At 38.4% G+C, this 23600-nt stretch overlaps 1 protein-coding gene across 5 annotated transcripts in view; it reads right to left on the bottom strand.

The window, feature by feature from the left end:
• The window catches only part of TAB3 (TGF-beta activated kinase 1 (MAP3K7) binding protein 3), a 44003-nt gene that overhangs the window by 7434 nt on the left and 12969 nt on the right, over positions 1 to 23600 (bottom strand). Inside the window, exons 2-7 of one of the 5 annotated variants that reach the window (XM_015885099.2) lie at positions 9823 to 10011; positions 7128 to 8259; positions 6810 to 6983; positions 3686 to 3846; positions 2298 to 2391; positions 1505 to 1588 (exon numbers count right to left, since the gene is read on the bottom strand). In XM_015885099.2, coding sequence (XP_015740585.1) covers positions 1505 to 1588; positions 2298 to 2391; positions 3686 to 3846; positions 6810 to 6983; positions 7128 to 8259; positions 9823 to 9924 — 1747 coding nt within the window. In that variant the 5' untranslated portion in view covers positions 9925 to 10011. Of the gene's footprint in view, positions 1 to 1504; positions 1589 to 2297; positions 2392 to 3674; positions 3847 to 6809; positions 8260 to 9822; positions 10012 to 23600 lie in introns of all 5 variants that reach the window. The other 4 variants (XM_015885107.2, XM_015885117.2, XR_001559559.1 and 1 more) reach the window with 4 other exon arrangements.

Raw genomic sequence — 23600 nt, 5'->3', positions numbered from 1 at the left:
TAAAATCATGCATTTCATGCAAGTCTTGCACATTATTTTGCTTAGAAATAATAAATTAAGTAGACTGGTGGAATTAAGACATCATTTAAACATTATTAAGTACCTTGAATCAATCACAATCAATGCAATTTAACATGAATTCAAGTAGCTGATTTTGTGCCACTGCTCACCTGATGCTCCATCTGTCTTTTCTGTGCACTAGCATTTGTACAGAAAACATACCCCAGTGTTTTGGGGGGCAGAGGGGTTTGTTTTTAAGCTGATATACAGGTGAGCAGTAGTTCTAGGCCTTTCTTTTAAATTTCCACAGGCATTTTAGAACATGAAAGGGAAAAATATTTGGTTTGGAAGATGGAGAGAAAGAAGTGCTTACTAGCAACTAGATTATTTACTGTTAATCATTAAAAATTTTTATTAAAAATTATTATTAAAAATAAAATTTGGATTTTCAAGCACAGCATATAACTACTATATCAGAAAAGTATGTTTTTCCACTAGCAATTTTAGCACACACTACTTGCATTAAGAGGAGACTGCATTATAAGCTCATTGCACAACATTTTCAGAGAAAAGAGCACTGAGCAATTCATCCCGGACAAGCTGTTTTGTTAGTAAGATATAAAGTATATAAAAATATTTGCTAACATGTGAAATTAATTCTTTCAACAGATTTCAAGAGCTAATTGAGGAAAAAAAACAAAATAACCAAAAAAAACAGCCAAAAACCTGAGCAAAAAATAATTGAGGGAAAAGGTAGGATGCTCCACAACAACCCCTGTATATAATTACTCACGATATGGATAGAGTGCTACTGAGCTATGCAGCCACTAGGTGTCTACTTAATGTGAGCTGAATCATTCTGATGCACTGACCGAATCTCCACAAGACTAAGACTAAATATGTAGCTCCTGCATGCACATAAAATTCAAGTCCTAAGCTAGATAGAAATCATATATGCTATTCAATAGCACAGAAAATTTCTGAGACCAACAATGAACCCGTGTAAGTGGGACACCGCAGACCCATGTAAGAAAACTTACTTCACCACAGTCCTTAAATTATGTGAGGCTCTTTGTGGCAGTAAAAAGTACAAACTTCAGAGCTACTACTGTGAAACTCATATTCTAAACACAAAGTTAAAGCATAGCCAGGAAAGTTAAAATTAATTAAAAGTATAAATACAGATTTTAAGAAGTTAAACTATTAAATCCTAAAGCAAGAATTAGAAGACATCTAGAAAGAACTCCTGTCAAAGAAGTTTTAATCTAAAAGCATTTATAAAAAATTTAATGCTTTAGCTAGAGCTTCCTAATTACGAGTTTGTATACTTCCAACTCCTTTTCTAGTAGTCAATATCAGTATTTGCAAACATAGTAACAGAACTCACACTGGAAACAACCTGCCTGATGACTGCAGTTATATAAAACAAGGCATGGTTTGTTTTATACATAGAGAAAAAATGACAATGCAGATAAGGCAAGTTGATGTTTCTTTTTTGACCTACCCTTTTTATATGGCTTTGGTGGCACAACAGGACCAGGCTCTATGTTATCATAGAAGTTACATGTGGCTTTCGGATCAAAGTTACCTGTCAGAAAAGATAAGTATGAAAGCATAAGGTAAATGTCACTTACACACGTAACCAGTGACACGAGTATCTAGAGTCTTCAGATTTCACACATCTTTTTAACTATTACATTTTATTTCAGTCTTTTCCCCAACAGTCCTTTGTCACTTATTTCCAGTTTTGTGTTGATTCTACTAATTTTCAGCAATCTAATCCCATACTTAACCATCAACTACAGTTTAACATTCTGCAACGTTTTAAAAACCTGGGAAATCTCAAATCTTCTGTATGACAGTCTTAGTTAAAAAGAGAGGAGGAAAAAAATGGAAGACTATGTGTGTTTTTAACAATTTGATTGTATTTGTGTCAAGTTTTGGTCACAGAAAGGATTTTAAATACCTAAACAGAGCTGCCAACTTGGTGGCTATCTGTGGCTACCTGTGTTTCTGATTTGCATCACTTTGTCAAAGGTAAATAGAACAAATTAAGCAGAGAACGTTCACCAAGTAAGGATTATTTTTAGATTCACTCTTGACAAAATCACTGTTTACTTGCTCATGTAATTTAATTCAGCCAACAGAAAAATTTGCAAGTCAGGTTTACTAGGTCGAAACTGAAAACAAACGAATAAAAACATTAAGTTATGTTTTTATTTAAGAGTCGAAGAATACCCTTATTTAAATATACACTACATTTAAATGATGTTTCTCAAAGACTATCAGTTCTATACCTCTAGACTGAAGGAGGTCAACTTCTTTCAGTGTACAGTCAACATTTATCTGGAGCTGTCTGTTGAGGCTTCTCAATTTGGTCATTTCCTCAGGCTAGGGAGAAATAACCCAAGACAGCAATTGTAGGAGAGTCAGCAACTTATCCAACGTATAAATAACATCGCTACACACATGTTAACAGCTTTATTGGAAACTGAGTATTGAGAAGGCATTTAACAAAACAACCAAGTTTATATTGTCAGCCCCTTCCTGCCACTGTATTTCTTTCCTCATGAAACATTCTCCTACTTGCATTTGTAGGGGTGCTAAGAAAAAACAAACAAACAAACCCAAAGAAAATAAACAGAACAATAAAATCCATTTGTAAAACACTAGTTTGGTAGACTCATATCTTAAATAATCACATACCTTACAAAAATCTGTATAAAATGATGATCTGCTACATCAGTTTACATCACAAGTATCTGGAAAAGGAACATTATCTGCAGTTCACTTAAACTTCTGATACCTGACACCCCTGGACAGATTCAATTCTGGGCAGGATGGGCTTTGCTTTTCCAACCTCAATTCCTGCATGCTCAGATAGTGCTTTCTGTATTCCTGCCTGGACCATACCTGACAGACACCTCTCTGAATACCTAAGACAGATGAGACATACAGAAGCTACATACTTCAGCAGTTAACAGCCTGTGTGCTGTTAATAAAGCACAGTATGCTTTCCTGCCTACATCTGTCTGCATTGTTTATGAGAGCACAGTGAACAAGACTGAAGTGATTTGGCTAACAACTGCATACACTGAAAGCTATTTTTCAGTCAGATGAGTTCTCTTATCAGAGTCATACAGACGTCTGGGCTAGAGTCACTAGTGGTTAGAAGTCAGAGATAGGAAGAAATAACAGGGAAAAGAGGAGTGAGGTACCAGCTATTTCAGTCAACACCACTAGCGAACTGTTACTTGGCACACCATGCACATACCAAATGGGAAATGGAATGTCTAAGAGGTGCAGCCACCCTAACAGCAAAATACCTTGATACAGTGAAATACTACTTAAAAAAACATAAAGCTCTGCTACGTCAACAACAAAGCTGGATACAGCTCAGACTCTATGAACAGATTTGGATGTACACTTCCATAAGTTGTTAAGAAAGTAACTATCTGTTCCATGGCCCAAAAAAGCACAGACAATTCTCAGAAATTCTGTTGTGAAACCTAAAAAAGCTGGACACACGTTCCTTAAATTATCAGAACTGGTTTCCTACAAGCCAAGAACTTACAGAAAAAGCATTTCCAAATACTGAAGATTTTGGGAGCATATTATACTTCAGCTTATGAAAGGATAAGAAATAAATTTGTAGCTTGAATTAAAATACTAACAAATTGCTTACTGTTGGAATTGCAGTTGTACAGCTAACTCTTCGAAGTCGCCTCTGCATTAGATCATGCTCCATACCATTGACTTCAGCTTTCAGGCGTTCAAGCTCTTCTTTCTCAAGCTTCAGTTCCTTTGCTAATCTCTCCATCCTCGCTCGTTGATGTAATAGCAAGGCTAATTTTTCACATGGAAGAAATAGTTACTAACATAAAAAAAAACAAAACTTGGAACACTGAACTTTTAGTTCATATATAATATTCACAAGTGACCTTTCTGGAAAAAAAAAAAAATAAATGTGATCATAAACATGCAGCCAAATACCAGTGTGAAGATGCTTTCATGCCAAATGAACTACAGTTTTGGACAAGATTCTTCCAGAATAAAAATACACTTTAGTAACTCGAAATAGATATTACCATTTTGGTCAATGCTTCTTTTTTTGGTCTTTCTCGTCTCAAAAACAGAAAGGCACCTGTGCAAGGAGACAGCTTCTCAGGATGAAATGGCAATCTAGTTATGTTAATACTACACTGACAGAAAATTAAATACCAGATGTAAGATCAGAAGATAACACACACTTCATAGCTGGTGTTCAGTAGTCTTAAGGCTGCTCTGTCAGACATCAGCCTCAACAGCTGATTTTTTTTTTCAGTACTATTAGAGGTAATACAATAATAGCTTTAAGTAATTGTTAGCTTTTTAGAGTGTACGACATTTCTCAGTACTACAAGTTCCCCAACGCTCAAAGTCAGAACTACAGAACTTCAACAAAACAGACTAGGCATGTGAATCCTGAAGGGGAACAGAAAAAAAAAACAAAGAAAGCTGGGGAAGAGCTCAGGTCCCTCAAAGTTATTAATTCTACAATTTGCTGCCCTCTCATTATTCCCTGCTGAAATAAACAAATTTTACTACCAATAGAACAATATTCATTTTTTCCAGGAAAACACTTATCAGCAATCCATTATGATGCAAAATTGTCTAAGTTAATTAGTGCAATGCTTAGCACATTCTGATCCACTTATTTTTACCTGATAAATGCCTATCAGGACAGAGAAAAATAAGAGAAATCTGCTGCCAGTATTCAGACAAGCATGCTACTAAAGTAACAGTCTTTCAGCACACTGGTTGACTACACAGACACCACAAAAAAATGCTATTTCATATTAAGTACCAGCCAACACTTGTCCTTTTCTTCACTTCTATCCAAGCAAATTAAAAAAAGAAGTACTTGCACACTAGCTGAGGGGGGAAAAAAAAAGAAATAAAAAAATAATAATAACGATGCAGCTTACCAGAGGAGGATTAAAAAAGAAAATAGGGGCATAAAATGACAGTACTTTTATCCAATGGCAGTACTCTGTGCAAAACAGCAGCACCTTACTTTTGACTTGTATGGATCCACCAATTCGAAGTCAAAGAATAAACACTGTAAATCTTGAAGAATAACACATGTGCCAATATTACTGAACAAATAATCTTCTTGAAGTAACTCAAATGTATGCTAGTCATTCAAAACAGAGTTCAAAAGATAACAGATTTAAAAAGAAATACAGATATCAGCTGTTTGGTTTGCCTCTGTTAGAATTAAATCCTGTTTTTCTATGACTTCCCCAATTTAATAGTGGATATGTCTTCATTACATAGCTTGGCATTATGCCTTAGTTCAGTTGATTAAACTTGACTCCTGCTGCAAAGAAACACTAGAAGTATAAACATCGGAATGGCTTTTTGGTAACACTTTTCACATTGGTTCACATTCAGAAAGAAATTAAATATTCTTGTTCCCTATATTAAGCTTTTAAGGATAGTCCTCTTTAGGCCTTTTGTAGTAGCAAGAATTATGTATATTTTGATACAATTTATTTCTGTTAAGAGTTCACAGTGCATCAACACCAAGCGCTAACGAAACACCAGCTGTGTTATTACCACAAAAGCAGATACCCCAATTTACCTTCAATTACATGAAGCTAATTACAGTTTTCTTACATAACTTTAATGAAGTTTCAATAGAAAAATTACCAGAGAAAGCATAGGAGCTATGAGTTACAGACCTACCAGTGTTTTCTCTAAATAACACTTCTAATTGGGTCTAACCAGATACAGGATAGCTCTGTTGACAAGCTAAAACAGCTCAACAGACGCAAAGCAAAATAAATCAACAACTAAGGCACAGGACTATAAGCACTGCTTCAGATCACTCAAATAGAGAAGAAGGCTAAAAGGAGCAATATAGGAATAGATTCTTTTTCAAAAGCAGATTTAGAAACAAAGCACATTCTTTAAGTATTTGCTGCTGATAATCACTGTCTCATTAACCCAACTGATTGGTTTGAATGCTTGCAGTCTCATTCATTTAATTCCATTTTAAATGTTCCAAATCTTGAAAGCAGGTTACCTTCAGAAAAGTGGTTTTCAGCTGAAAGTTAAATTTCATTACTGCTTATTGTCAACTACTTTTCTTTAATTATTTACTTACATATGGCATTAAAACTAACTACATTCTGTCCCTATATGGGGACACCCTAAAGCCTGTCTGCCTAGCTTGTTCTTTGAAAATTCTAAGTGCAAGAAGTTCTTCAATATAATTATATATCCATTTAAGAAAAAAGAAAAGATCTGTATTGTCCTGAGAAGTAATTTTAATTGCAGTTCTCCCCCTTTCATTTAATACTCTTCGATCTAAACAAAATAAATTGGATTAAAATTCTTTACAGAGGTTTGTGTTTCAGCTTTTATAATGGGCCCAGTACTGAACAAATCCATGCACTGCAAAGTTATTCAAACAAACAAAAAATATATAAACTTCATAATAAATAATAAAACACAAACAAAGTTCTTCAATGCAGAAGTTACAAACCAGACACATGGCATATGTTAGCAGTAGCATTCTCGTAAGAAAACCTATTTTGTCAAAAGCACAGCAACTTTCTGAGTTTCAGAAATACTTTATGCATTAGATCAATATTTGGTACTTTTTTTTTAAAAAAAAAAAAAGAGGACATGAGAGGATCAGATTATCTTTGTTGTGATTTGTGTTTTTCTCTGTATTGATTTGGTATTTCCCACTTAGTAAGTAGCAAAATCAAGCTGAAAATGCATTTCAGAGTAAACAGAGTTTAGAGAAAAACAATTACCTTGAGTGTAAGCATAGTCATCCGATCCAGAACTAGAACTTCTCTGATACTTATGGCTTCCTTTTTCTCCTCCAGATCCTGGGATTACAGAAATAGGCTGAATAGGTTCCGGTGCTGCAGTACGCTCTTCTTGGTCCACTAAATTTAAAAGATTCTCAGTCGGTGCTCGACCTACTGTGATTTTAAAAATAGTTGGGTTTGGCTGAGATACCATTACCCGAGGAGACTGTGTTGGTGCACCTGTAGGTCCAGTTGGTTGAGTGTAGGTAATATATACTGGATTAACACTAAATGGAGGTTTGGGTTGCCCCGACATACCTCTTGATGGAGAGCTTGAAGGAGGAGTAGTGGCTGCATACAGTGGGTGCTGGTTTCGTTGAGATGGTTGATTACTTATTGGTGAAGGACTTCTGTTCATTGCAGTCCCGGGTCTTTGCGGTGGTTCAACTGTAATTTCTATTTTATTCATGGAACCTTTGGATAAACTAGGTCCAGCAAAAGGAGGAAGATACGATACAGAGTGACTGCCTTGTTTTTGAAAAGTCTGCGATGCTTGCTGATATGGATGAGGAGGGACATTTGAAGGACTAGGAGGCATAAAAACATGTGAACTCTGATGACTCAGCTGAGGCTGAACCTGGTGTTGAGGAGAGCCAAAGGGAGAGGGGCACTGGGATGCCGGTGGTGATCTAAAGGCTGATTGAGGAATCTGGGGTTGTTTAGGAGAATACTGAGAAGGCTGGTAGTTCTGTTGATGTGGATACACAGGTAGAGGACGGGGAGTATAATGTGGAACTGGGCCCTGTGGCGATGAATGCCACGGTGTATTCTGAGGAGTCTGTCGTCCTGAAGAACTTTGAGATGTTTGTCTAATATAAATAGAGCCAGGAGTCCCATAAAGATTGCTTGGAATCTGTGGAAGAATTTGTAGAGCTCTGGGTACACTCTGTCCAGAGGGGAGGTTTTGTGATACTGTAACAGTAATGGGATTTGTACTGTACCGAGGTATGTGCATATACGTGGGAGGAGGGCCTTGCATAGCAGACGTGTTCATTCCTGGTTGTATGGAAGATGGCTGTGGAGGTGGCTGTGGAGGAGGAGTAGCTGCATTTCTATTCTGGTCATTCATGAAAAATGGATTGTAATTAGGAGAAGCTGCCACAACAGCGGGAGCAGAATGTGGTTCTTGAACTAAGCATATCAGCTGTTTACCTGCTGTGCGTTGTGGATCAATATGTCCATCACTTGAACTATGTACCAGTGTACGACCACCATTAAGTTGAGCTCCATCCCCTGCATGATAGCTGGTATGAGGATGAATACCCAGATTAATGTGCAAAAGGCTATTTCTATTCATTCTGGTGTCATCAGGGCTATGGTACTCCATGTATAAGTATTTGTTGCTCTCCTGTGCGAGGGCTCGACAACAGGCATCCAGGTTGTTGTTGTTCTACAAATAAGAAGGGACATCTGTTACCATTTAATAGCAAAAACAAAAAACCAAACAAAAAAAAACCAACCCAAAAACAAACACTTCAAATTTCAACATATATTCAGCTGAAGCTGTGATCAAGTCTAGTATAGGCATATTTCATTGTAGATGACACAGATAAGAATTTTGAAATCAAGATAATACCAACTAGATCATGGCCTGTACACAGTAGATAGCTTACACTACACCTAGCAAAGGACTAGATGCAGTAACACTGCCTACAGTATGTCACTTAAATATCAAATCAGTCTAATTTGGGGGAAGGCAAAGAACAGGAATGTACAATTAACTACTTCTAACAATACAAAATTAAATTAGACTGAAACTGCAAACTCTGGATAGTCCAAAGACACAGATATTGTTTTACTGTTTACCTAAGCACATCTCTTTACCTGAAAGTTTAGAACTCCAACATTTTAAGTCAGCTTCTCGAGATAGAATTTAGCACCTTAAAATGAACTACACAAAGCCAGAATTAGTGTTGCTTGTACTGGCGATGTATATTGCTAATATGTACTGGCAATTCCCTATGGCCCCTTACAATTATGACAAATTTGAACTGTCCTGAAAAGTTCCAGGCTCAAAGCTAAAAAAATAAGGTTTATTTGTTTTAATCGGTGAGGAAACTAAATGAACCTTGTAAGGCCTTGAATTGTTCTGTGGTGCCAGCCATTGAACATACAGAGTTAAATCGTAAATCAAATCAAATATAAAGTGGGACACTCTCTTTTCCTTCCTGCCCTCTCTACTTGTTTTGGTTTCATCTTTTAATCCTACACTGAAGATGACATAGTGAAATTTGGTGAAGTTTTGAGTATCTCACTAACACAGACATTCAGCATCTATTCAGATGAAAACATACCATTGTATACAACAAGAGAGAACAGTCCAGCTTCTAATTTTGTATTATGTTCACTATGCAGATACTTATACTAGCTTATTTTTCCTCCATGCCAAGCTACCTTGACAGACTCCCAATGGTTGATGGGAATACTCAGACGTATCACACACATTTAAAAAACAGAACATTTGAAAATGTAATAATAATCAGCATCAGTGTCAGAACAACAGCCTCAAAGAAAAAAAGCTAATTGTTACCAACAGTTACATGCCATCTGAAGGTCTTCATAAGGAGAAGACTTAATCTATGCCATGTAGACAAAAAAACCATTAAATTTCTAGATAAAGCCATTTCTTTACTATGGAGGAAGGTGTCTTTGTGTTAAAACTCCTACTGATGCTATCATCAATAACCATCCTTTTAGCCACTCTCCTTATTTCTGCATGCACACAATCAGCTATCACATAGGCAAGGATGAATAATCAGCAGAAAAATAAAACCATAAATGTAAAGAAAAATGATAACGTCTTTGTGTGTAAAAAAAAAAATCAAGTAACAGAGACTTACATCGCTTCAAAATAAAACCAGAAGAATGAAAACTGATGCTCTAAGTAGACTGCTAGAAATTTATCAAACTACAATAATGAACTACACAGACTCTTTAAAACTCTGCACCATACCTGTAGCATGCATTGAGATACCACCCCTTCAGGGATCTCAGGGAAACGTTGTCGGAGATCATGGAGTACCTGCACATCGAGTTGTTGACTACCCTGAGCCATGCCAAACGGATGATGTTCCAGATTATCAAAAAGTGGAAGTCAACAGACCTTCCAATGATTACGATCTTCTGAGGCTTCAGGCATTTTCTGTAAGAAAAAAATATATATATTGTTAAGCTTTTGCAACAGTTTTTTTTCCTTTCCCCAGTTGCATGTATAAATAAATGACTAGCACTTTTATAGGTTCAGATAGAGAGAGAACGGCTTAAGCATAATGGTGGGAATCATCATTTCTCAAATTCTAATCACAACACACTTCACACGGCACAGGTTTGCCTACAGGACACTTCACTGAAATGTGCTGGCTCAGGTCTTCATACAGTTCCCCTGCAGCACCACAGACATGATTTTAATTAATCTGACCCGTACAAAACAGAACTGTTACAAATTTATTCCCAGTGAAAATCTGGAGAGACTGCAGAACATTTGAGGTCACAAAGCATGCGTGCCTTTGTTCTTTACAGTATGTCAGAAAAAACAGGCTGAAAAATTAAGTAGCACAGGAATCCAAAAATATTTCTTTAGTATTGGGACTTAAACTCTTCTACATTGCTACAAATTCAAAGAGTTGGGAGCATTTTTTTGCAAAACACAACAGGAGTTAAACTTAATTCACTAAGTCCTCTTTAGGACTACGATAATCCATTTAAGTTTTTTGTAAAACAGTTACATTAATTACTAACATGATTAGTGACGAAAGTCAACCTCTTTCTTTTTTTTTTTTTTAGGATTCTTGTGTTTTAGAGCAAAAAGATACAACTGAACTCCAATTCCAAGGGAGCAGTAGAAGGTAAAAACCACCTGAGTCAGTAAATGCTTTTCTCATTCATGGCTCACCATCACAGGAGTATTCACCAGACAGCTAAAGTCAGAAACACATGCACACCCTTACGTAATAATCTCCAACAGTTCCCTGCACCTCTACTAAGAAAGTCTCATAAGCAAGATTTACAGACAAAAAATACATTTTCAATGAAATACAAAACGTCAGGTTCAGTGTGAAAACACCCCCCCCCCTTTTTTTACTTATTATTTTGAATATTCAACACTCACACCTTTTTTTCCCCTAACTCTTATGAATTATTATTTCCCTATATTGAAAAAGAGCATCACAAATGTGAAATAGAAGCCCACTCTACCATCCACTAGTATGTATGTCGACAGCTCTTAACTGACATTATCATTTACCAAACGACACACATAGTTGGGCTGCTCTGTTATATCCAGTCCATCCTAGTATCCAGTACTACATCTGTTACATCATACATTTCCAAGATAAGAGAGAAGTTTGAAAAACAGCGAGACATCTCAATTATCCTGTTGATTGAAGATGCGCTGCAATAAATGTACACTGTATAACCAGAGCATCACGTCTCTCTTCAAATACTAAAGCAAGTGGAGCCGAGAGCCAAGGGCTCACATCACCATGCAGACAACGGAGCTAAGAAAGGAAAGGACACAATGAGCTGCTGCTGAGCTACAAGAGATTAGAAAAACAATTCTCCAAAGCTTCTCTTTCATGGCAAGCACAGACTGGGGACACGCTGAGCTCTGCTACACTACCAGCCTTGTAATTACTAAAAGCTCACAGAGCAATTCAAAAGACACAATGAAAGCAAGTCACTTCACCTACAACTTCCAAAAGTAAGTTGAGGATACTCAAATCCTAGCAATGAGAATTTACTTTCAGCTACATACACAGCAGTTAAGTAGCAAAAACATTAAAGGATATTGCTGCAGAACTGGTCCTACTGTGGTAAGACAGAGATGACCCTGGCAGCCACTAGTGAAAACTGGGGATCTTGCAAAGCACCACTCCAGTCCTACACAGTTCCACTAGTCAGTTTTTAACACATTTTATATGTTCAAGTTGTATGCAGAGGAAAATAGTACCTTAATCTTTTTCCCTAAAGTAAGTTGCATATCCTATAAGCTGAGGAAATGAACAGAAGTCCACAGTTCCATCAGTTAACTGATGCCTCTCCTCTGAAAAAGGGAATAGAAAGCCCCAGCATTTTCAGTCCTGTTACACCCCATAATGTGTTCAAATATATCTAGAAGGAAATCTATATCACTACCGTGATATAAACTAAATCACCTAAAATAAAAATAAATGAATCATCACCAATGAGATCCAATAGCGAAATAAATTATGTATATGCAAACAAAGTTAATGTTTATAAACTATGGAATGGCAAGCATTTACAATGGAGCTGTGCAGCGCAACTGTAACATATGTAGCAACTGAAATCACAACTGAGTGAAACTGCAGAAAAAATATGTTATCTGAGACAGTTTCTCGGGCAGGACTCATCGATTAGAAATGAATTGTTACAAGGTTTGGAATAGCAGTCTGGCCTTGAAGCAAAAAAAGAGCCACATCCAGACCAAAACACAATAGTAAACAAATCATTTAATGCAAAATTAACCATTTAAATACATTATGTTACCATACCTACTAGACAAAATCATTTTAAAAGGTTACTTAAATCTTTAGATTAGGATGAGTAAACAATTAACTACAGTTAGGTAGTGAGGCTCAGTTTCTCCTCAGCATACTAAGCTAACACAGTGTTTAAATGGCATTGTCCTGACTTCTAATTTGTTGAACAGCATCTATGTACACTTAATATTTCTAAATTAATCTGTTTTCCCTCCTTTTTTTCACCGCTGTTGTTCAAAGCATCGAAGATGAGATTTGTACACGTTTCAAATTCATGAATGCAGCATGTACTATCTGCAATACATACGTGTGTTTTTCTATGTTTTTCTACTGCAGTGTTTATGGTGCACTTCCTTCAATCACCTGCACCAGACTGAGAAGCTCTAAGCCAGGCTATAGAAAAAGATCTGAGGAAAGTGAGCAAAGCTGAATGCTGTATTTTCTCTGAAGACCACTAGAACTTGAGTACTGACAGACCATGAAATTCCAGTGGACACAACAGCAAAACACCACCAAATTCTTAACTACCAAAACTTCAGAACAAAATTAATATCAGATTAATATCATTTGATATTTGATACAAATCAGTACTCAAAAAGAAAATGAGCATACGTAACATCGTCAGCATTGTCCAACACTTTTATGTTGGACAGACAGAGAACTGGAAAGATAAAATGGGAACTGATGGACCAAAATAAGATATTAAATTCCAAAATGAAGTTTCATTAATTTAGATCGATACAAGAGTTTACTTTCACACACTCAAACAAAATAAGGAAGTGTAAATAAAAATGGGATTATGTTGAAGAGAAAAATACGGTGATCATTAAATGCTTCACACTCATTTGTAATACTTTCTTGAAGGAAGTTACCCTACATGGCAAGTACTTAGTGGTAGGTATCAGCTTAGCTTCCAGAATAGCTGTAGGCAAATCACCAAACCCCAGAGTCATCTACAGCTTTGGTTACCATCCTCTAATTTTGCCAAGATTTACTATCTAGGAGGCAGCATGAAAAAGCAGTGAGATCAGTCCCACTGCATTATGTTACAGCTCACCCACAACAGCTTTCTGACCATACTGGAATTAGAGAACATGGTTGTGGTGATGCTGACTGGCAGCTCAGATTAGAAGGTACACTGTAAGCAAGAGGTCAGAACTAAATTAACTCTGCTTCCAAGTCATCTCCCCATGGTCCTCTCAATATTATTCTGCACAAGAAGTCTTTCTGAAAATGACAAAGGAGCAACTGATTACAGGCTCTGTACTAGGAGATAATTCACTTCACTAGGAGAGTGGTTTCTTCACTAGGAGAGTGGTTAGGCCCTGGAACAGGCTGCCCAGGGAGGTTGTGGATGCCCCGTCCTTGGAGGTGTTCAAGACCAGGTTGGACGGGGCCCTGGGGAACCTGATCTAGTAAATGTGTATGTTTGGTGGCCCTGCCAGGCAGGGGGGTTGGAACTACATCATCCTTGAGGTCCCTTCCAACCTGGGTCATTCTGTGATTCTGTGATACTACTGCCATGATTATACTCGTGCTTTCTTCATCTCTGTTATCACACTGGTTACGTGCTTCCAAAGGCTAGAATACTCTCCAGACACTGCATGCCAATAATAAATCATGAGAAGACAAGAATGGAATCAGCTCAGCTGACAGATTTAGAAAGCAGTGAATTAGAGAAGGAATTAATACATCTTGTTTTTTACCTAACAAATGAATGGTGTTAACAAACAAATGTGGTTTTGGCAACTGAATTCTACAATGGTACGTGATCACATCCCAGTTCCACTTCTGTATTTCAATACTCAAGCAGATGCTGAGGTGTAAAATTACAGTGGTGCTTCCAACAATGACACACTGTAGAAGAGCTGTCAAGTAGCAGCTTTTTTTTCCCCCAATAAGTAACATGCTTTTTGCATAAGTAAAGACCATACATGTGCCCCGGTGGCGCAGTGGTAGGAATGCCATGTTGCAGCACCGGAGCCCGGGTTCAAATCCCCTGTGGCGCAAGTGGTAGAAGTGCCGCTCTGCTACACAGGAGGCTCGAATCCCGGGGGTTGGACTCGATGATCTCTAAGGTCCCTTCCAACCCACACAAGACTGTGATACTATGATGATGATACATTTTTAAGATCATTCAAACTGAGTTTCTTTACACCAAGGATCAACATTATAAATATATGTATTTATTGTAACAGCATCCATCCCACACATACCTACAGTTCAGTAGGCATCTGCACACAATTACAGGCTTGTAAACATGCCTGGCATGTGACCCAGCTGCAGATGCAATCACGTAATCACACCTCTAATCCCTGAGCAGCCTCTGGAAGCACAGTTATCATAAAATCAAAAATGTTTGCAGAACAATACTAACGTGACTATAAAGTATGAAGTCATCATACTACACTGATACTAGGAATAATAAAACACACGATTTTGTACACTAAATTTCCATTTAACGATCCTAATAAACTAAAACAAATAACCCATCCCACAGCTGTCACCAATCTAGCTAAGCAAGGCAAGTACTTTTATGCTCATGTGACAACTATGAAGATTTACTATCTTAAATATCTTGAAATCTCAGAAACGCAAAAAACTAAACTATTACAGCACTGCCAAGATAGCAGTTTTTCCTGTCCAGGCACACAGTCACACTGTTTAACCACACTGCATCACAAAAGCCAAGAAGTGGTAGAAGTGCCGCTCTGCTACACAGGAGGCTCAAATCCTGGGGGTTGGACTCGATAATCTCTAAGGTCCCTTCCAACCCGCATGAGACTATGATACTGTGAATTACTTTTCCCATAGCTCAGCTAAAATAATCTTTAGGATTACATTTATCTAAGAATTTCTCTCACGCCTCACTAATCACAATGATCATTAGTAACAGAGGTGCTTTTTATTTACAGCGTGACACACACCACAGCTTTTGGAGTGTTGCTTTACAGCCTGGAAACAGAGCTGGAAATAAATATAAAGCAGAACTTCAAGACATATTGTCAGTTCATACAGATGTATTAAGCTCAACTAAGCAAAAGAAAAGCAGTCAGTGTTTAAAACTGAGCTCAGCTTGCTGCTGTCACTTGATCTGAAGTGACTGGCTAAATTACTAAAACCACAACTGAGTAGTTTGGCAAGCTGTCTTACGAACATTCATTCACTTGTATAAAAGAAGGTCAACTGATTTAAAAAGCTCCCGAATAGCAGGAAGGTGGTGGGAAATACAATGGAGCATATAGAAAGCTAAAACTAAAAATAGAGCTGACAAATTGCTGACCAATTGGTTTCTTACACTATGGTAAGTATATCTCCTTCTCTGGAGATATTCAAGACCCGCCTGGACGCCTACCTGTGTGACATGGTGTAGGGAACCTGCTTTGGCAGGGGGGTTGGACTCGATGATCTCTAGAGGTCCCTTCCAACCCCTACAATTCTGTGATTCTGTAAAGTTGCACAAGCTCACCTGCTACTTGGTTCCATTTCCTTGTGTAGTTACACATGGTCTACAACAGGCACACAAACCAAAATGGAATGTAACTCATTAAAGCAAGCACAACAATACTGCTAGCTCACATAGAGGAAACAGGAGTGTACAACAGTGAAGACATTCCTTCTCCATTTCTTTCTTCTTTTGCTTAAATTTAGGCAATGATGAACTGAAAACTATTTTCCCTGATTCTGTAGATGAGGAACACAGAGATACAGTGTGGCTTGACTTCACTGCACAAAAGGTAACATACAATCTCAAGGCAGGAGAAACCAGGTTAGAGGAGATCTTTATACGCAACACTGAGACTGCCAGGAAATTGGACTAAAGCAAAACGCATGGGCAAGCATATTAACAACACCTGCTGCTAGAAAAAAAAAAGAAAACAGGAGCTATAATCAATGATATTTCCTCTTAGATACACGTCTTGTGCTGCTTGTGCACTTCAGTATTTGCTTTGTTTTATTATTTTCTCTTTATTATGGCCTGACATCCTTGTAAACCACCAGATAACACCAGTCCATTTAGATGCTATCTACTGTTCTTCCTCTTCTGACAGAAGGCATAAAAAACCAAACCAAAACAACAACAAAAAAACCCAGATCTAATCCTGCCATGGTGCTTGCAACAAAGAGACAAAACAGGCACCATCTTTACAAGGTGGAAATAGACTTAGTTTGCAGAGAAAAGTATCTTCTCCTACAGAGATCCAACAGTTTCAAAACAAGTCACAAGTTACTTTACAGCCTTGCTCGCAATTTCTGTCCTGTAAGGTAGCATCATTTTTTGACAAGAGAACTTACTTGTTCCACTACTTTGGAAAGGAAAGGAGTCCAAAACCTGTCTCCTCTCTATGCAAGTTGAATCCCCACCAATTGGAGTACACTTATTCGTACTCCACAGAACATTACAGCAGGAGATACTAAAATCTGAATGATAATGAAAAGACTACGCAACTGTTAAAATGATACTTATTTTAGCAAGCATCCTTTAAGTCTGCATCTTGGCTACTAATTCCATTAACAACTAAGTATTAGTAAATGCTTTATTAGATATTTATGGTTCACTTCCTTCACTAAGCAAATGGATGCAGCTCTCACTACACGACACACATAAGAAAACAAATTTTCAATGCAATGAAACAGTACAGAAATGGTACTACCAAGCAGCAAGCACTAACTTCCCAGAAGTGTTCTGCAGGATACCAGGTGAAACTAAAAGCTGTAAGAACAACTGAGCTTGCATGCCAAAAGAATCTTGATCATAATTATGACGTTAGTACCAAAAGCCATGAAGATGAAGAATCACAGAATGACCCAGGTTGGAAGGGACCTCAAGGATCATGTAGTTCCAACCCCCCTGCCTGGCAGGGCCACCAGACATACACCTTTACTAGATCAGGTTGCCCAGGGCCCCGTCCAACCTGGCTTTGAACACCTCCAAGGACGGGGCATCCACAACCTCCCTGGGCAGCCTGTTCCAGGGCCTAACCACTTTCCTAGTGAAAAACTTCCCCCTAACATCCAACCTAAATCTTCCCTCCTTCAACTTGGATTCGTTTCCCCTAGCCCTGCTATTGTCAGCCTTTTCGAAGAGTTTACTCCCCTCCTGGGTGTAAGTTCCCTTCAGGTATTGAAAGGCTGCAATGAGGTCACCCCGCAACCTTCTCTTCTCCAGGCTGAACAAACCCATCTCCCTCAGCCTGTCCTCATAGGGGAGGTGCTCCAGCCTCCTGATCATCTTCGTGGCCCTCCTCTGGACCCTTTCCAAAATCTCCATGTCTTTTTTTTTACTGAGGGCTCCACACCTGGACACAGTACAACAGATGGAGCCTCACGAGAGCCGAGTAGAGAGGGACAATCACTTCCCTATCCCTGCTGACCACCCCTCTCCTGATGGAGCCCAGGATCCCATTTGCTTTCCGAGCTGCCAGAGCGCACTGCTGGCTCATGTTGAGTCTCTCGTCCACCAGGACTCCCAGGTCCTTCTCTGCCGAGCTGCTCTCAAGGACCACTCCCCAACCAGAGGAATGTAATGCTGTCCCAGCTGAAGAGATGCTCAACAGCTCCTACACAGGATAAGTGATTTTCAGCATCAACTCTTGCTCCTACATCACCAATGGATGGCCACATTTAACTTGTAAGACATTCAGAATGGGTTTTGGTGTAAGATGTATTTATACCTGCTAAAATACAATGAGACCTCCTACAAAACTTCCACAAAATGAAAACTATTCTTTCAGCAGGAGCTCATAGAAAGCATAGAAAGAAGCCAGAGGTTTCAAGGAGACTGAAGACAGCAGTCACCAATTAAAAATACCAATGTCTTCTTTGTCACAAAGAAGTGATATGATTTTAGAGTTAGCCACATTCAGAAACCAACTGCTTCACATGAAAATTGATATTCAAACAATAAACCTAAATTTCTTATTCCTCTACACCTTCACTGTTCTTCATCCTCCTCCGTACTAAAACGTTTGCTCTGCTGTACATAAATGAGTTGCTATCAATAAATCTGAAAGAATTTATTGTCCATTTGCAGAGTAAAGGCAGCATAATCAGGTCAGTTCTGAGATTGCTTTTATTTCCATAATGGCACACAGCTGCACTTCACGCATTCAATGGTACAGCGTTGGGCATTTGATTTGATTTATTTGGGTGCCCCACAGCAAAAAGCTTTGCAATGAAGTTAAGACTTGAGCAATTTTCTCTTCTTTCTACCTTAAAAAAAGTTCTAAGGCAACTGTTTCAACTAAATCATCAGCTTTACCGCTTCTGAAAGAGCCATAATAAAATTCTGACTGAGTTAATAGCAATGTCATAAACTACAGTTAAAAATAACCAGATGAGCAGAATTCCTCTGATAAGCATCCCACGGGTTTTTATATGACAAATCTTGAACATACTCTGTGTTAAGTACACCAAGTCTACTACACACCAATGACTATTTGGTTCAAAGCTCCATATGTACAAAAACACTACAGGATACAATGAAGACCATTTCTGTAACATCACCAGCCTCAAACTTTTTCATTCCACTATGTCACAAAGAAACTGATTGAAAAACATATTTATACTTGCAGTGAATATTCCTTTTCATGCAAAGACCAAGAAAGATACTAAGTAGCATTAATTTCAACTTAAATGAGCTGTGTTATAATCAGCTCATATAACTGACAACAAAGTCAAGAGCAACGTCTATTATAGAGGCTGCCTGTATACTGTACTTGCTATAACTCTTATACCCAAAGGAAAAGTTAAACAACTACAAGGCATAAAGAGAAGAAAGTGCTACGAACACCAATGCAACGCTGTTTCACACCTGACTGTTGCTGGCCTTGTCTCACTCTGGCCACCTGAAACTAGAAGAAAACACTTAGATTAGAAAAATACATGGTGAAGTGAGAAAACAAGAAAATCTCCTTTTAGGATCCATAGCAAACACATGCTAATTGGAGGATATGATTCTACACAGAGGAAACAGAGGAGGGAAGTAGAGAAGCACACACAAACAGGAACAAAAAATATGACAGAAATAGGGAGGGGACAGACAAAGAAAAAACAAGGAAGATGAGAGCCAGTACAGAGCAGCTCAGAGATCACAGAATCACAGAATTGTAGGGGTTGGAAGGGACCTCTAGAGATCATTGAGTCCAACCCCCCTGCCAAAGCAGGCTCCCTACACCACGTCACACAGGTAGGCGTCCAGGCGGGTCTTGAATAACTCCAGAGAAGGAGATTCCACCACCTCCCTGGGCAGCCCGTTCCAGTGAACAACAGAGATTAACAACAGTGCAGAGAAACACAAACCAAACACACTCTAATCACCAGAAAACATGAATGTCCATTCTTGAAGTTTTAAATTAAGTTTAAATTAAACCACCCAATTGCGTACATTTCTGTGACACATCTAATTGCTATAAAATCACATGGACAAGTTACACTGCGTGCACCATTGCAGAGTTGGTTAAGAAACTGTAACACAGACTTTGCCCATTCTGTGACACACCTGGATAACTCTTTGCACGAATACCCCAAAATTGAGAGGCCATGCCAGAAGTCACATAATATATAGCACCATATTAATTATATTTACCTATTAATTATCATTTTCGTATGATTATAATACAATGATATAAGCATATGTATAGATATGATTATAAATACACACGTATAGGAACACAGATGCTTGAGTGTGTATTGCAGATGAGGACTTTCTCTACCCAATTTTCTAGTGAAACAGAAAGGTACCTTAAAAAAAGGCAAGTCTGCCACCATTTATATGCCTAAATAGATAAAACCAAACTTTTTAAAATGTCTGTACACAGAGATATCTTCCCAGAAAGTCCATTGGAGGACAAGCTGAGATAATTTCCATCTTAAAATAACAGATGAATGTGACCCTAGCAGAAAAAGAAATGGTCTTGCACAAACAGAAATCCAATATTAAGGCACTCCTTTTTCACCCCGTCACTAAAACAGAAGTTTCATTCTACCTTATCTTCAGCCTTCTGTATAACGAATATTAACAATATACAAATAAGTCTGGTAGCTGGGATGCTTTAAGAGTTTTCCTAAGCAAGTTCTATACCCCAGCCATCAGAGAGGGAAATCTTGGTAGTATAGGATAACTTTTGACTAATCAACATCCAGATAGAGCTTTAGGTGCCCTGTTTGTGGAACTGCTTCAATGGCAAATCTCCATAAGGAAGTCTAGATACTTGAGACGCTCTTGTTCCCTAATCACAGGTCATAAACAGGAAAGCCAATATAGATAATGGAAATATCAGACCATGAATAGAATTGTTCATCTTAAAACACTAACGCATCCCTGCCAGAATTACTGTATGGCTTCAAAGGACTTGGAGAATATCCAACAGCTTTCTTGTATTCAAGCTTCTCTTCCATACAGAGACTAAATCAGGTGTTTTAATATCGAAAAAGGCATGCTGAGAGATCACAGATGGCAGCAGTAAAAGGACAGCAACCAATGCTGAACTCTTCCCCAAATGATACTGACTTGAATTTCCCATTGTAAATAACTGTTGTGCTTTTCTGTGTGCTCCAGCCAGAGCATAGGAATGAAAACCAATTTTTTTGACGTTCAACAGCCTCTGTATTAGAAGCTTTATGAATTTCAGTCACTCTGCTACATACCAGCTTGAATAGATTCTAAAGACCATGCCTGGCCTCTCATTTAAAACATGTTATGACTTTGATAGGTTAAGAAAATCTATATTTGCAGTATAGTTTGATTATTCCCTGACACTGTATGCAAAAACAGGTTGTCAGCAGTCAGGCCATGTTTGTTTGATTCTGTTGGGCTGGTACCAGGCCAGAAAATTTCAGAGCCAGAAGATAAGATTAACACAATTCCTGGCTGAGGCATACATGACTTTTTATGAATAGCTCGAGTATAAAAAGACCAATTCTCTGATGATGCAGCTTGAATCTTCCACCTGTAATCATGAATTTTACCATGAAAACACTAAGCAAATCTGTTGCTCTATACATCTGGGCTTATAAGAGAAAATTAAAAGGAAACAGGTCCTTTGGTGGAAGCCAGTCTTTTGGCAGTTGAATCTGCATGGCTGCCTGGTGGTAAAAGTTATGAGCAAATTTCACTTTCATCAAATCAAGCAACAGGAAAAAAATCTGAATGCAAGGTAAATGAATGAAGTGCATTTCCTGAAACATTCAGAAATAGTAAAACAAGGAACTTTTCAGGATAGAAACTTTTCAGGATAGTCTCCATTCACAATTTCAGTTTTTAAAACATCTCAATTTAATTCTACACAAAGAATATTCTTCCAAATGTGAGTTAAACATGCATGTTAAACACTACAAGCAATCAGTACATCTCTAAAGCCAGATCATTTTTGTGCTGATCTGCCCCCCTTTACTCCATTAAGGCTGGTAAGATGAACTGCTCTGATTTCATTTCCCTTTGAGGAAGCTATCCTTATAATCCTGCTTTAGAGAAAGAAAAAAGAAAATTAGGGCTCAAAGACAGTTCAAAGTTAAAACTGTTACTAACTCACTCTATTCCTCAAGATGTTTGGATTATTTCAATTTGCAAGACAGTGCTGTCCAGCATCTCAAGTTAGGCATGTTCTCTAAATGCGATACTCATTTTTGTTGTGTCAGACCTCTCCTTTCTTTGGTGTCAGCTTGGTAAAACAGTAGCAAAAGAACTGTTTGAAACATTCCTTACACTACTCTACAATTTGTGCTGTGCTCAGTGCTATTCACTGACAGAAGAATACAAGAATGAAACAGATGACCAATAGTTTGAGTAGTTGCAGATGCTTAAAAGTCTTTCCACTTCATATGGTTTAGTGGTTTCCTCACTTAAATGCTGCAAAAAAGGAATCCCAGTGTCAAGCTAGTTCTTTAACTAACCTACATAATTCATTACTTTTCTAAAGTGGCGGTGTGCATGTTGTTTTCCAGAGCAAAACAACACAGAACATATCCAGTTGTTTACCCAGATTCAGAAAATTTGAATGTGAAACACAGGTCTCTTGGTCTAACTCCCTGGAGTCTTAGAAAAGCATCATTTGCTGAGGACACAGATTAAAAAACATTGATGACATAACTGCCTACAAAACTAGTGTATATAGCAAAAGCCTAAGTATCAGGAAAACCTAAGGTTTAAATTAATTTGCAGTTGCCTCTTATCACAGAATCACAGAATGACCCGGGTTGGAAGGGACCTCAAGGATCATGTAGTTCCAACCCCCCTGCCTGGCAGGGCCACCAAACATACACATTTACTAGATCAGGTTGCCCAGGGCCCCGTCCAACCTGGCCTTGAACACCTCCAAGGACGGGGCATCCACAACCTCCCTGGGCAGCCTGTTCCAGGGCCTAACCACTCTCCTAGTAAAGAACTTCCCCCTAACATCCAACCTAAATCTTCCCTCTTTTAACTTAAAACCATTTTCCTTTGTCCTGCTATTGTCAGCCCTTTCGAAGAGTTTACTCCCCTCCTGGGTGTAGGTTCCCTTCAGGTATTGAAAGGCTGCAATGAGGTCACCCCGCAACCTTCTCTTCTCCAAGCAAACACATCAGCCAAACACACTGCCACCACAGTACTCCCCAACAGCCAAGAACCAATAGACAATGCCTAATGCAGAAACATGCAGCATGAATCACATAATCGCTCAGGTTGAAGGGCCACCTGGTTCAAACCCCACTACTGCAGGCATGATTGCCACCCTCTAGAGATCATGCTGCCCAGGGCACCATGCAACCCAGCCTTGAACTTCCAGGGATGGGGCACCCATAGCTTCTCAGGACAACCTGTTTCACTGCTTCACCACCTGCTGTGTAAAGAACTTCCATTTCATGGCTTATCTAAACCTACTTTCTTTTAGCTTGATACCACATACCTCTTGCACAGTGACAGGATTAGATTTCAGATACAGATTTCAGAAGCAAAAGAGTCAAAAGCAAAAATATGTAAAATTAACATTGTAACCTGATGTTTTGATTTCTAAATCAGTGCAAATGATCACACCCCCTAATCAACCAAACAGCCCCAATGACTTCTTCAGACTTTAGACATTCAAGGCCCATTACTTTGGTGTTGTGTGAACAGCTTATCCTTCTTACTACATATTTTGCCTGATTTCCAAGTTCATTCAACAAGTTTCACACTCATCTTGAAAACTCATAATGAAAATTATTATTGCTCTCTATAACTTCCTGAAGGGAGGTTGTAGTGAGCTGGGGGTTG

Source organism: Coturnix japonica, chromosome 1 (assembly GCF_001577835.2).
Source record: "Coturnix japonica isolate 7356 chromosome 1, Coturnix japonica 2.1, whole genome shotgun sequence".
In the NCBI taxonomy this organism is placed as follows: Eukaryota; Metazoa; Chordata; class Aves; order Galliformes; family Phasianidae; genus Coturnix; species Coturnix japonica.
This window is presented reverse-complemented; position numbering and strand designations above follow the sequence as displayed.